At 43.1% G+C, this 14,616-nt stretch overlaps 1 protein-coding gene across 1 annotated transcript in view; it reads right to left on the bottom strand.

Annotated features, from left to right (window-relative positions):
• Positions 1–1,319: 1,319 nt before the first annotated feature.
• mmp16b (matrix metallopeptidase 16b (membrane-inserted)) overlaps positions 1,320–14,616 on the bottom strand; it is a 201,792-nt gene continuing 188,495 nt past the window's right edge. The window contains exons 9-10 of the mRNA XM_051929263.1: positions 10,218–10,333; positions 1,320–2,028 (exon numbers count right to left, since the gene is read on the bottom strand). Of these exons, the coding sequence (XP_051785223.1) occupies positions 1,694–2,028; positions 10,218–10,333 (451 nt within the window). The 3' untranslated portion in view covers positions 1,320–1,693. The remainder of the gene's footprint in view (positions 2,029–10,217; positions 10,334–14,616) is intronic.

Below are 14,616 nucleotides of genomic sequence, written 5' to 3'. Positions count from 1 at the left end.
TCTATCTATCTATCTATCTATCTATCTATCTATCTATCTATCTAGTATATAGTGCCTTTCACATCTATCTATCTATCTATCTATCTATCTATCTATCTATCTATCTATCTATCTATCTATCTATCTATCTATCATATAGTGCCTTTCACATCTATCTATCTATCTATCTATCTATCTATCTATCTATCTATCTATCTATCTATCTATCTATCTATCTATCTATCTATCTATCTATCTAGTATATAGTGCCTTTCACATCTATCTATCTATCTATCTATCTATCTATCTATCCATCCATCCATCCATCCATCCATCCATCCATCCATCCATCCATCCATCCATCCATCCATCCATCCATCTATCTATCTATCTATCTATCTATCTATCTATCTATCTATCTATCTATCTATCTATCTATCTATCTATCTATCTATCTATCTATCTACTGTGACATAGTGACGCACAGCATGATCCCCTCCCTTCGGAGACTGAACATGATAACGACCCCAAACACATCTCCAAGATGACCACTGCCTTGCTAAAGAAACTGAGGGTGGAGGTGCTGGACTGGCCAAGCATGTCTCCAGACCTAAACCCTATTGAGCATCTGTGGGGCAGGTGGAGGAGCTCAAGGTCTCTAACATCCACCAGCTCTGTGATGTCGTCATGGAGGAGTGGAAGAGGATTCCAGTGGCAACCTGTGAAGCTCGTGTGAACTCCATGCCCAAGAGAGTTAAGGCAGTGCTGGAAAATAATGGTGGCCACACAACATATTGACACTTTGGACACAATTTGGACCTTTTTAACTTATTGGTGTACTCCCTTTTGTTGCCAGGGGTTTAGACATTAATGGCTGTGTGTTGAGTTATTTTGAGGGGACAACAAATTTACACTGTTAGACAAGCTGGACATGGACTACTTTACATTGTATCAAGGTGTCATATCTTCAGTGTTGTCCCATGAAAAGATATAATAAAATATTTACAAAAATGTGAGGGGTGTACTCACTTTTGTGAGATACTGTACACACATACATATATACATACATACATATATATACATATGTATAAAATGCTGGACACTTAAATGCACAGAATAGTTAAGGCATAATACTGTAGAAAACTTTGGCTCCTGTTTCTTAGACAGACCACCATAACAGTCAAAGTTCTCAACTCCAGTCTGAAAAGGATGAAGAGCAGAGAGACCACACATTGTAAGAAATCCCCCTTAAAAAAAAAGAATGACAACCACAAAGCCATCCTCTTTGGAGAGAAAGCTTTTATTTGGGTGTACGCTTAAAAAAAAAAAAAAAAAAAAATGAAGAGCGTTTTCCACAAAAAAAAAAAAATTGTTCAGGATAATTTCAGTAAAACTCCAAAGAAAAAAAAATGAAAAAGCTTAACTTGTTTATTCCAGCAAGTTCAAGAGGGTTTTGAGCGTGCAGAAGGAATAAGTAAGTAAAGGCCTAGATACTGAGCCATTTGCCGAAAGGACTTGCAGTGACGGAGGATGCGGCAAATCGTGGAAGCTTTCCAGTCGAATGCGTCCTCCGCACATGCTCAGAACAGGTGTGGGATGAAACGTCAGCCACCGCCGAGGCGCACGAGATTCCCGACCCCCTTTGGGGAGCAGCGTTAAGAGTTCACATGTAACATCTTAAGGTACTTCCAGCGGCACAGATGCCAAAGGCCTCTCACACCCACTCCTGCATCGAGCGTTTACAGTACAGTATGTGCCGGGGCGTGCCTTTCCTTTTAAACTGAAAGACTGTGTAAATGAGTACGAGGAGGCACAAGGCCAGTATGCACGGAATGACGATGGCGATGGCTTTCACAGTGCTCGCCGTGTTGTCCAGCTTGATGACAATGTCCACGTCATCCTTAGGCGCATTTCTTTCTTTCTCTCGTTCTACCGAGTCGTCACAACCCATGAAATCCTTGAGGATGGACCTCGGGAAACCGGGCTCCACGGTCAGTTTCTGATTGTTGAATTTCCAGTACTCCTTCCCTTTATAGAAGTATGTGAATCCTGCAGAACAAAAAGGGAAAAAAGGATCATCAGTACTTATCTTTTTAACAATTCTTACTAGAAGACTTGATAAAGAACAAGACAGACAAACATGGAAGTGTCGTGAACCGAGGGAGTCCCAAAAGCAAAACACTCAAAAACACTTTCTAAATTTGACCACTAGAAGGGGGGAAACACCATCAAAAAACTTCAACTAGAAACCCAAATGGCTGAGAAAAATCCTTATAAAAACAAAAGGTTTATGACCAAAAGTCTCTGCTATACACAAAGCGCCGAAGAGCACAAGGATTTGCCTGAAAAGTGAACAGGCAACAAACACTCAGTGAACAGTCCCAAAAACAGAATCAAAAGATGTTGCCGAAAAATTGAAACACAGGGTCGAAAAATTCAGAAATCGAAAGCAACGGCAATAGACACGGTAACCCAAGTAACACTCCACTCCTTAGCACATTTGTAATGAATAGTCAGGAACTATAGAAGGCTCTCTAATAAACAGGGAGGAGGGCCATTCCTGGTGGTGCTTGGCAGGTGGCCCCGCCCCTTGGGGAACCACCTACAAGACACAATGGGTATAACCTAGGCCATTAACCTTAACAAATAAGAGCAAAGAAAAATCTACATAATAAATAAAACAAACAATAATACAAATAAAAGGCATAAAATGAAACAATTCAAACAAGACACACAACTGTGAACCCCAGCCAGGGGAGAAACACGAGAGAAAGGAGCAGATTTTGTTCGAGTGTTTCAACAAAATCTTTTTAAGATGCTGACACGGTAAAGGGTTATCATTAAAATTTTTGGATATTTTCAAAACAAATGACTCGCACACACTAATGATTTAGGAAAAAGGAAATTCAGGTAGTCTTGTTATACCTATAAAAGATGGCGGCTCACAAGTCCCTGTATCAGAATGTTGGGTCAATTTGAAAAAAAATCCAACTTCATGTTAGGATTAGGCGCTCCGGTTTCCTCCCACAGTCCAAAGACATGCAGGTTAGGTGGATTGGCGATTCTAAATTGGCCCTAGTGTGTGCTTGGTGTGTGCTTGGTGTGTTTGTGTGTGTCCTGCGGTGGGTTGGCACCCTGCCCGGGATTGGTTCCCTGCCTTGTGCCCTGTGTTGGCTGGGATTGGCTCCAGCAGACCCCCGTGACCCTGTGTTCGGATTCAGCGGGTTGTAAAATGGATGGATGGATGGATGTTAGGATTAGTTAGGGGAAACTTCTCAAGACCATATTAGCATTTCTGGCCTTTTGAATTTTTGAGTTTGGAATTTTGTGACAGATAGTTTTTGTTCATAAATGGTCCTTCCGAATGCTTTGAAATCACTTCAGTTTATCTTTGTCTGCCACCTTCTGACTCACTGGTATGCAAAAAAAAAACAAAACCCACGTACGATATAAAATTTGACTCGTCATGATATCTAATTATGCAAGACGACAAGTTTTTTTGGGGTTCCTCCCTATTTTTGGAATACGAGACCTGAAACCCCCTCATTTAGAGGCTTTTTTCGGACCATATTTTGTTCAGGAAATTACATCCTTATGATTAAGAGTGAACTTAATAGGTCAATCACCTGACCCTAATCATGTTCGGGGCCAACCAGTATTTGGATGGGAGACCATCTATGAAAAGATTGGGTTGTTGCTAACCACCAGGGGGTGCTTATCCTGTGTTCTGAGTGAGTCTCTCAATGTCCCAGTTCAGTGACAGGAATACTGCGCTGTATAAATGACACTGTCCCTCAGATGACATGTAAAATTGAGGTTCTGACTCTGTGTGGTCATAAAAGATCCCTGGGAATCCTTCATAATGAGTAGGGTGTATCCCAATGTCCAGAATAAAATTGCCCACCATGGCCTAGTCATTCTAGTCCCCTGCCTCTAAGTGGCTATCTCTCCACCTAATAGCTAATGTGTGGTTGGTGTAGTAGTGAAACAGGACAAACTTTAAAAATCAATAAACAAACTGGAATCGCTAGCTAAGCGGAGGCAAGGGCCAGTCCAAAATTTGGTGAGAGGTAGAGCGATTCGACCGGAGGCTGCCTCGCGAGTCAGGAGGGCCCTGCCTGGCTCCCCTCTATTGACGTCACGCTTCCCCCTCCCCTTGGCCCGCAGCCTCTGTCTCAGATTAGCATGAATATATCACTCCTGCAAGCGAACTATGATTCTTAGCATGATGAGAGAAGTTGCAAAATGAACCGGAATGTTCAAGCAAATTCTAGAAGAAAATCCGATCTCAATCCGTTAAGTAGTTCTGTCACTCACTAGCTAAGCGGAGGTAAGTTACACGCCTCGAGGCTGACGTATGGGTGAAGAGGGCCACCCCCACCTCCCCTCGGCCTGCTGTGTGTTTCTCAGATTCGTGCAAATAAATCGGTACCTCAAGCGAACTATGATACTTAGCGCAATGAGAGAAGTCGCTAAATCAATTGGAATGTTCAATAAAATTATAGGGAAAAAAACGGACCTAAATCCGTTAAGTAGTTCTCTCGTGAAAAGCGAACAGACAGACAGACAGATGTTGGATGTTATATATATGGAGATAGTTACATGTCAGCTGACAGATGGCGCTTCACTAAACATTCCGAGCGTCAGCTGGATGATAACATACATACAAGACTGCAAGATCGTTACAGTATGCTTTATATATACTTTATTTGAGGGTTCCAACTGAGGAAGAGAAAACATTATTAACTGTAATGATTCTAAATATTTAACTCACAAATACCAAAGACTGTATTTTGTATTAATCATGCTGCAGAGAGCTACAGTATATGATTTATGACTTCTATATGATTTGTTCTTCATTTAGGTAGAAAAAGAATTAAAGTGGCCGCTACAATCCCAGCCTATTTGAAAGCAGCTGCTGCAACAACAGAGGCCATATTAGCATGCTCAGAAGTTACTCTCATAATTCTGTGCACAAGCTTACCGTATTTTTCGCTCCATAAGACGCACTTTTTTTTCCCCAAAAAGAAGGGTGTAAATGTCTGTGCGTCTTATGGAGCGAATATTGCGTCACAGACCCTGACGTGCATTACCTGACAAAAGTCGACATCCAGGTGTAGAGGGCGACAATCAGCTGTTAATGGCGACAAAACTCAGTTATGTTACAGGAGGAATGTTAGACTCATTGACTCGCCATCTAATTCTTGCATGTGCGTGAGTTACAAACTGTAAACAAAGGCAAGATGGCATCGACGTTTCACAAGGGAGTGAAGTGAGTGCAGAATACAAAATACTCAGCAGACGAAGTTTTACACATTATTGCTGAGTCGGACTCTGATTTTGTTGAGCGTGATCAGGAGATCGAGCAAGAGAGTGAGGAACTGGCATCAGCTGATCGGACACCAGCTGATGCCGCCTCAGTTGAGCGCATTCTCGCAGCCGATACACATACGGCAAGGTTCATGTGGGAGGAATACCCAGACATTGGTCCGTGAGAGCCAAACTGGCTACCGGACTTCACAAGACAGCATATCCTGTTGTTGGACCCGACAGATTACCAGCCGTTGGACTACTTCAGGTTGCTCTCTCCTGAGGCTGCTTTTCAGCTACTGTCAAACGAGACAAACAGGTAGGCAGAGTAATTTTTTGAATCACGGGCCGCGCTTGCATCACATTCTCATTTTTCAAAGTGGAAACCCACAACAAAAGACGAGATGAAGGACTTTGAGGCCTTACAAATAGAGATGGCACTGGACTGGTGATACACAGTGTATCCGGAAAGCATTCACAGCGCATCACTTTGTCCACATTTTGTTATGTTACAGCCTTATTCCAAAATGGATTGAATTCATTTTTTTCCTCAGAATTCTACACACAACACCCCATAATGACAACATGAAAAAAGTTTACTTGAGGTTTTTGCAAATTTATTAAAAATAAAAAAATTGAGAAATCCCATGTACATAAGTATTCACAGCCTTTGCCATGAAGCTCAAAATTGAGCTCAGGTGTATCCTGTTTCCCCTGATCATCCTTGAGATGTTTCTGCAGCTTCATTGGAGTCCACCTGTGGTAAATTCAGTTGACTGGACATGATTTGGAAAGGCACACACCTGTCTATAGAAGGTCCCACAATCGACAGTTCACGTCAGAGCACAAACCAAGCATGAAGTCAAAGGAATTGTCTGTAGACCTCCGAGACAGAATTGTCTCGAGGCACAAATCTGGGGAAGGTTACAGAAAAATGTCTGCTGCTTTGAAGGTCCCAATGAGCACAGTGGCCTCCATCATCCGTAAGTGGAAGAAGTTCAAAACCACCAGGACTCTTCCTAGAGCTGGCCGGCCATCTAAACTGAGCGATCGGGGGAGAAGGGCCTTAGTTAGGTGACCAAGAACCCGATGGTCACTCTGTCAGAGCTCCAGAGGTCCTCTGTGGAGAGAGGAGAACCTTCCAGAAGGACAACCATCTCTGCAACAATCCACAAATCAGGCCTGTATGGTAGAGTGGCCAGACGGAAGCCACTCCTTAGTAAAAGGCACATGGCAGCCCACCTGGAGTTTGACAAAAGGCACCTGAAGGACTCTCAGACCATGAAAAAGAAAATTCTCTGGTCTGATGAGACAAAGATTGAACTCTTTGGTGTGAATGCCAGGCGTCACGTTTGGAGGAAACCAGGCACCGCTCATCACCAGGCCAATACCATCCCTACAGTGAAGCATGGTGGTGGCAGCATCATGCTGTGGGGACTGGGAGACTAGTCAGGATAAAGGGAAAGATAAATTGCAGCAATGTACAGAGACATCCTGGATGAAAACCTGCTCCAGAGCGCTCTTGACCTCAACTGGGGCAACGGTTCATCTTTCAACAGGACAACGATCCTAAGCACACAGCCAAGATATCAAAGGAGTGGCTTCAGGACAACTCTGTGAATGTCCTTGAGTGGCCCAGCCAGAGCCCAGACTTGAATCCAATTGAACATCTCTGGAGAGATCTTAAAATGGCTGTGCACCGACGCTTCCCATCCAACCTGATGGAGCTTGAGAGGTGCTGCAAAGAGGAATGGGCGACACTGGCCAAGGATAGGTGTGCCAAGCTTGTGGCATCATATTCAACAAGACTTGAGGTTGGAATTGCTGCCAAAGGGGCATCGACAAAGTATTGAGCAAAGGCTGTGAATACTTATGGACATGTGCTTTCTCAGTTTTTTTATTTTTAATAAATTTACAAAAACCTCAAGTAAACTTTTTTCACGTTGTCATTATGGGGTGTTGTGTGTAGAATTCTGAGGAAAAAAATGAATTTAATCCATTTTGGAATAAGGCTGTAACATAACAAAATGTGGACAAAGTGATGCACTGTGAATACTTTCTGGATGCACTGTAACTTCAGGGAGCATTGGTCCAAACATGCGTTGTCCCCTGGTGGCTTTGGACAGGTTATGCCGTGTGATGATAGGTATGTGCTGCTGCAAAGTGATTGTGAGAAACTGAGCTTCATAAATTCTGACACTAGCGAGAAGGAGTTCTTGAGGTTTCCAGAAAACTAGAAGAGTGCTTGAAATTTAAGTCTCTCCTCATTTGTTAATGACAGTGATGACAGTTCTTAATACCACTGTTGAACTTACATGGTTGAAATATTATTCTGCTATATTTTATTGAATATTTTTTTTTCTTGTTTTCCTCCTCTAAACCTAGGTGCATCTAATGGTCTTAAGGAGTGAAAAATACGGTAATTCTTTTTCTACCTGAATGAAGAACAAATCCATCCATCCATCCATTATCCAACCCGCTGAATCCGAACACAGGGTCTGCTGGAGCCAATCCCAGCCAACACAGGGCACAAGGCAGGAACCAATCCCAGGCAGGGTGCCAACCCACCGCAGTGAAGAACAAATCATATAGAAGTAATAAATCATATAGCTCTCTGCAGCATGATTAATACAAAATACAGTCTTTGGTATTTGTGAGTTAAATTCTTAGAATTATTACAGTTGATAATTTTTTCTCTTCCTCACCCTCAAGTGCCTCCTTCTCTTGGACGATTTGGCTCAAAAACGAATCGGCACATCGTCATCTCGTAACTGGTTGAAGTTTCGAGTTTTCCATCCAGCCATTTTAGCTCAAACACATTCCTCAAGAAACTGTGACACATAGACACACATACACGGACAGACACACACCCTTCATCGAGATATCAATGTTTTCGGCATCAGGGGACCCTAAAGCGTGGAGATCCATCGAAAATCGGAGATCGGAACTTTTGACGAATCTAAAGTTTTCGCTCCTCCCCCATAGACGAGAAGTTACAGTGGGCGAGGACGCAAAGCAAATAAAGAAAGGCAAACCGTCCCAAATCATAACAGACAGCAATCACAAGAGAATTTTATTGAAGCACTGAATGACAGTTAGACACATACAGGGAAAAAAAAAATCCAGACAGGGAATCAAAATCTTTCCGTTTTGTAGCAATGGCGTGAATTTCACTGCTCGGGAAACATCTTTTGTTTTGTGATATATATATATTTTTTTTGTAACGTTTCACTACAGAATCCATTCATCCATCCATTTTCCAACCCGCTGAATCCGAACACAGGGTCACGGGGGTCTGCTGGAGCCAATCCCAGCCAACACAGGGTACAAGGCAGGAACCAATCCTGGGCAGGGTGCCAACCCACCGCATCACTACAGAATGAATTTCAAAAAAATGTCAGGCCCATCACTAGTTGTTACCCCGTTCTTCATACATGAATTTAATCTAACATTCTCCCAGTTAACCTGAGTTATGCTGTCATGAAATGTGAATCCTGCCGACTATACCATCACAGAAGAAAAAGGGGTTTTACTCAGTTAAAGGGTTTAATATTATTGAAATCAGTTAAAAGTTTTAATATTATCAGTGAACTATCACTGCGTCAGATAATCCATAATTAACGGTAGAGTCATAAATAAGCATAAAGCACACACACCCCACATAGACAGTCATGCACAGACTTACAGTGCCAGTAGGGGCCCAGCCATTATGCTGTATGTTGGTTGTAAAGTGTACAGGTGTTTGCAATTGGGGCTCTGAGGGTCTGGTGTGTGTCACTGGTGGGCATACTTTATGTGTCGCTACAAACCGATCTTCAAGTCTCAGCGATGGTGTTTCTCAACCATTGGATTGTGACCCAGATTACGACTGCAGGGTCGTGGGTTGCCATCATTGGTTCGTGGGTCTTGAGTGGGTTGCGGTTGGTCGCTTAAGCAATCAGCTGTGCTGCATGATGTGTTTCCCCATATCTAAGATGAGCTCCTTTAATCAAGGGGTACTCCTCATCACACTCATTTCACCAAAGTGTCAGATTCCAATAGCCGCTAGTGGGTCATCAATACATTTAAATAGGTGGTGCGGGCTGAACGCATAAGAATTAGCCATGTGGAGTGATGCCAATGAAAAGAAACCTTAAGGAGCCCCCTAAGAGTCAGAAAATATACGAGGCCCTGTGAAATATCAATAATAATAACAAGAGATGTTATCACTGCAGCTAGCTTTGGCAATTTCTAGAACATTATTACCCCATTGTTCTCCTATGGCCCTCAACCGTAAGTACAAATCGACTCGACTCAGTTGACCGTAAATCAGCACATGACTGTGTATATTGTAGGAACCAGGAGGGGAGGACAGGCACCCTGTCTGAGATAAAAGAAGGATTCATGCCCCATGGAGGCCATAATGAAAGGAGCAGACGAACAAGCCCACCAGGTGCAGCCCATTCCCTCAAAAAGACAGGTGGCAGCGCTCTTCACGGCTGGACCCCTTTAGGACACCCACAGGGTGGCATGGGAGTTGGAGTCTGGAGACACAGCCTTGTCAGGGAACTCCAGAGTGGCCCTGGTTTGCATATGACCCAGGTAGGACTGAGACAGGAAACCCAAAGGGTCAACTTTAAAAGAGAGCCCTTTGCCTCACTTAGACTGACTAAGAGTCGGGCGGCAGCGGGTAACACTCAACTGGAGGTGGGAGGAGAGCTTTTGGGCTGTTTTTCATTATTTTGCCAATTGTTAGATTAAAAAATCTGACTGTGTTGGGTGTTATTGGGTCTGATGTATGGAGCTCAGTGGCGCCCTCTACTAGTTATAATATTCATATAATTTTTCTGTATATGAACTCAACTGGATAAAGTTGACTTCTATAAAATAGATTTACAGTATAAAACAATCTTCCAGATGTATCCAGATTGACACACTCGGCTGCTTACCTTTCTCTTTATCCACAAAGGCTCCCTGAGGGGAAGGTGGAATTCCTTTCCACACAGTGATTGGCTTCGGATACCCAGGGTCCATGGCCTGCCTTTCTTCGTTGTATCTCCAGTACCTGAATTGTAAAAGAAGAAGCACTCAGATCACTTTATGTAACGGATTCAAAAAGTCATTCAGGCCCCTCGGCGCTTTTCTCACACTTCATGGTGCAGCAGATTTCATTTTAAAATGGATACATTTGCCATTTTTTGCCCATCAGTCTACACTCAGTAACCCACAATGACAAAAGTGAAGTCACGTCTTCTGGAAGGTTTGCCAATTTTATTAAAAACTCAAAAACTGAAAGCTCTCATTTAAGTAATAATTCAGACCCTTTGCTGTGGGACTCCAGATTGTTCTCAGGTCCATCCTTTTTGCTTTATTCATAATAATAAAAAAAATCCATACTACTAACCGAGAATGGTAAACCGGATGGCATGGACGCAGGTTTACTAACTAAACTGGATGGCATGGACGCAGGTACACGGCGATGGGACCATGAGACGTACTGCGCAGGCGCGTACAGCGCACGTCTCATAAACCGCAATCGAAGTCGTATCCACCGCGAACGAAGGACTCACGACCCAAAAACGAAACAGCTCAACTGACGTGAATGAGAAATAAAGCAACAAGGCACCCATAGCTAACGACTACCGACACAGCCACGCCAGAAAGAGGATTCTGCGCTGCAGCCCGGATTCAAACTGAAGAGGCTACGGTGGCCCCACAGGTCCACAAAGATAGTACGAAAGGCGCAGGCGTCAACGCCATATTGTGAGTGGCACTACTGCGGAGTGAAGTTAGGAATAATGTGCTGCTTGGGGTAGAACAAACCGCTGAACACTTTACACCGAATTCAAACACAATACAGCTCAACGATACAAACACGAGCCCGCCTGGATAAGATCAATGAACGCAGGCGCCTACACCACGCGTCTGAAACTGCAGAAGTAAAGCAGGCACGGGTTCAAAACGAACGAGCTCGACTGATTGATATACAAACACGAGCCCGCCTGGTAATAATATTAACTAGGGGGCTCTGCCCTCTGCTCACTTCACTCGCCAAACCCCGGGGGTGGCACTACACGCTAGTCTCTTTGTGGTTCTGCCACTCGCGTATGGGGATGTGGATGTCCAATTTAAACAGATTGTTATTTTCATGGGAACTGTTACAATGCATAATCGAACTAACTATTTTACATTACAGCAAATAATTAACCATAGCTAAAAATAGTAAAACGTAGTAAATTGAAAGCAAATTATGTTTCATGTTGCGTTAGAGGTATCCATTGTGTAATAAATTCTTATTCTGTTTGGATTTGAAATTAACACGCAAATACTTTTGAAAGTTACACTTTTACTGTAAATCTTCAGTAAAAACTATTTTTTTAATTAACTTTTTGTCAATATTGCATTGAATTTTGATTCTGTGTTTGGACTTTCCCTCACAGTTGGGAGACCTGGGGACCTGGGTTCGCTTCCCGGGTCCTCCCTGCGTGGAGTTTGCATGTTCTCCCCGTTTCTGCGTGGGTTTCCTCCGGGTGCTCCGGTTTCCTCCCACAGTCCAAAGACATGCAGGTTAGATGGATTGGCGATTCTAAATTGGCCCTAGTGTGTGCTTGGTGTTCGTGTGTGTCCTGCGGTGGGTTGGCATCCTGCCCAGGATTGGTTCCTGCCTTGTGCCCTGTGTTGGCTGGGATTGGCTCCAGCAGACCCCCGTGACCCTGTGTTCAGATTCAGCGGGTTGGAAAATGGATGGATGGATGTTTGGACTTTCATCGTGACAACGCCACGTATAACTGTCCATAAGTGAATTTCGTTTCTTTCTCTCTATTAAATAAAACGACTTTTTCAAATGTTTGGCCCTGTGATTTGTTAATTGTCATGGCAAAAGCTATTCTAACTAGAAACTGTAAATGTTTTAATATGAATGGCATATCACGACCTTCTTTGGTGTCTAATGTTATCCCCTGTAGATTCACCACCTGAGGTCACAGATCCGCCATGCCCTTGACCCTCTGCAGTTCACATACCAGGAGAAGGTGGTAGCGGAGGATGCCATCATCTATATGCTACATCGATCCCTCTCCCACTTGGACAGAGGCAGTGGTGCTGTAAGAATTATGTTTCTGGACTTCTCTAGCACCTTCATCACCATCCAACCTCTGCTCCTTAGGGACAAGCTGACAAAGATGGGATTAGATTCACACCTAGTGGCATGGATCATGGACTATCTTACAAACAGACCTCAGTATGTGCGTCTCAGGAACTGCAGGTCTGACATTGTGGTCAGCAACACAGGAGCATCGCAGGGGACTGTACTTTCTCCGGTCCTGTTCAGCCTATATACATCGGACTTCCAATACAACTCAGAGTCCTGCCACGTGCAAAAGTTCACTGACGACACTGCTATCGTGGGCTGCATCAGGAGTGGGCAGGAGGAGGAATATAGGAACCTAATCAATGACTTTGTTAAATGGTGCAACTCAAACCACCTACACCTGAACACCAGCAAAACCAAGGAGCTGGTGGTGGATTTTAGGAGGACCAGGCCCCTCATGGACCCCGTGATCATCAGAGGTGACTGTGTGCAGAGGGTGCAGGCCTATAAATACCTGGGAGTGCAGCTGGATGATAAATTGGACTGGACTGCCAATACTGATGCTCTGTGCAAGAGAGGACAGAGCCGACTATACTTCCTTAGAAGGCTGGCGTCCTTCAACATCTGCAATAAGATGCTGCAGATGTTCTACCAGACGGTTGTGGTGAGCGCCCTCTTCTACGTGGTGGTGTGCTGGTGAGGTAGCATAAAGAAGAAGGATGCCTCACGCCTGGACAAACTGGTGAGGAAGGCAGGCTCTATTGTTGGCACGGAGCTGGACAGTTTAACATCTGTGGCAGAGTGACGGGTGCTGAGCAGACTCCTGTCAATCATGGAGAATCCACTGCATCCACTGAACAGGATCATCTCCAGACAGAAGAGCAGCTTCAGCGACAGACTGCTGTCACCATCCTGATCCACTGACAGACTGAGAAGATCGTTCCTCCAACACACTATGTGACTCTTCAATTCCACCCGGGGGGGTAAACGTTAACATTATACAAAGTTATTGTCTGTCTGTATACCTGCATTGTTATCACTCTTTAATTTAATATTGTTTTTATCAGTATGCTGCTGCTGGAGTATGTGAATTCCCCCTTAGGATTAATAAAGTATCTATCTATCTATCTATCTATCTATCTATCTATCTATCTATCTATCTATCTATCTATCTATCTATCTATCTATCTATCTATCTATCTATCTATCTATCTATCTATTATATAGTGCCTTTCATATCTATCTATCTATCTATCTATCTATCTATCTATCTATCTATCTATCTATCTATCTATCTATTATATAGTGCCTTTCATATCTATCTATCTATCTATCTATCTATCTATCTATCTATCTATCTATCTATCTATCTATCTATCTATCTATCTATCTATCTATCATATAGTGCCTTTCATATCTATCTATCTATCTATCTATCTATCTATCTATCTATCTATCTATCTATCTATCTATCTATCTATCTATCTATCTATCTATCTATTATATATAGTGCCTTTCATATCTATCTATCTATCTATCTATCTATCTATCTATCTATCTATCTATCTATCTATCTATCTATCTATCTATCTATCTATCTATCTATCATGCTTTTCATATCCATATATTTTTCAATTCCATAGTGACTTTCATTTTCATCCCCTTATTCATATATTTGTTTTGTATAGTGCCTTTCAGTTTTTATCTTTTTTCCATAAGTAACAGAGCACCTTACATTTGTATCTTCTTGATTTAATGCCTGTTTTATCTCTCTTAGAGTGATTTTCATTTCCGACTAGTACAGCACATTTTAAATCTATCTATCCATCTGTCTCATACACAGTTGCCCCTTTTATTTTGGACGGCACAGTGGCACAGTGGTGGCATTGCTGCCTTGATTCCCATCCTCAGTCTTCGCTGCGTGTAGTTTGCGTGTTCCTCTCACCGTTCAAAGGCGTGCTGGTGAAGTGCACTGGCGATGTTGAATTGGTCCTTGCGTGTAGTTTGTGTGCTGTGTGTATGTTTGCCCAGCGATGGACTGGCGCCCTGTCTGGGGTTTGACCCAGCCTTGTACCCAATGCATTCTGGGATAGACTGCTGTGGCCCTGGTCTGGATTGAGCAGGTTCTTTATCTCTAATAAATGCAGTGTATTTTCTTTCTTTTTATCTATCGAAAGCACATCAAACGCACAAGTCCGCGGTAAGAACATCTGCTGTATGTTGCCATCATGTCTTTGGGGTTCTGAAGTAGTGGGATC

The sequence above is a fragment of the Erpetoichthys calabaricus genome, chromosome 6 (assembly GCF_900747795.2).
Source record: "Erpetoichthys calabaricus chromosome 6, fErpCal1.3, whole genome shotgun sequence".
Taxonomy (NCBI): Eukaryota; Metazoa; Chordata; class Cladistia; order Polypteriformes; family Polypteridae; genus Erpetoichthys; species Erpetoichthys calabaricus.
The sequence above is the reverse complement of the archived record's forward strand: the minus strand, read 5'-3'. Positions and strand labels throughout refer to the sequence as shown.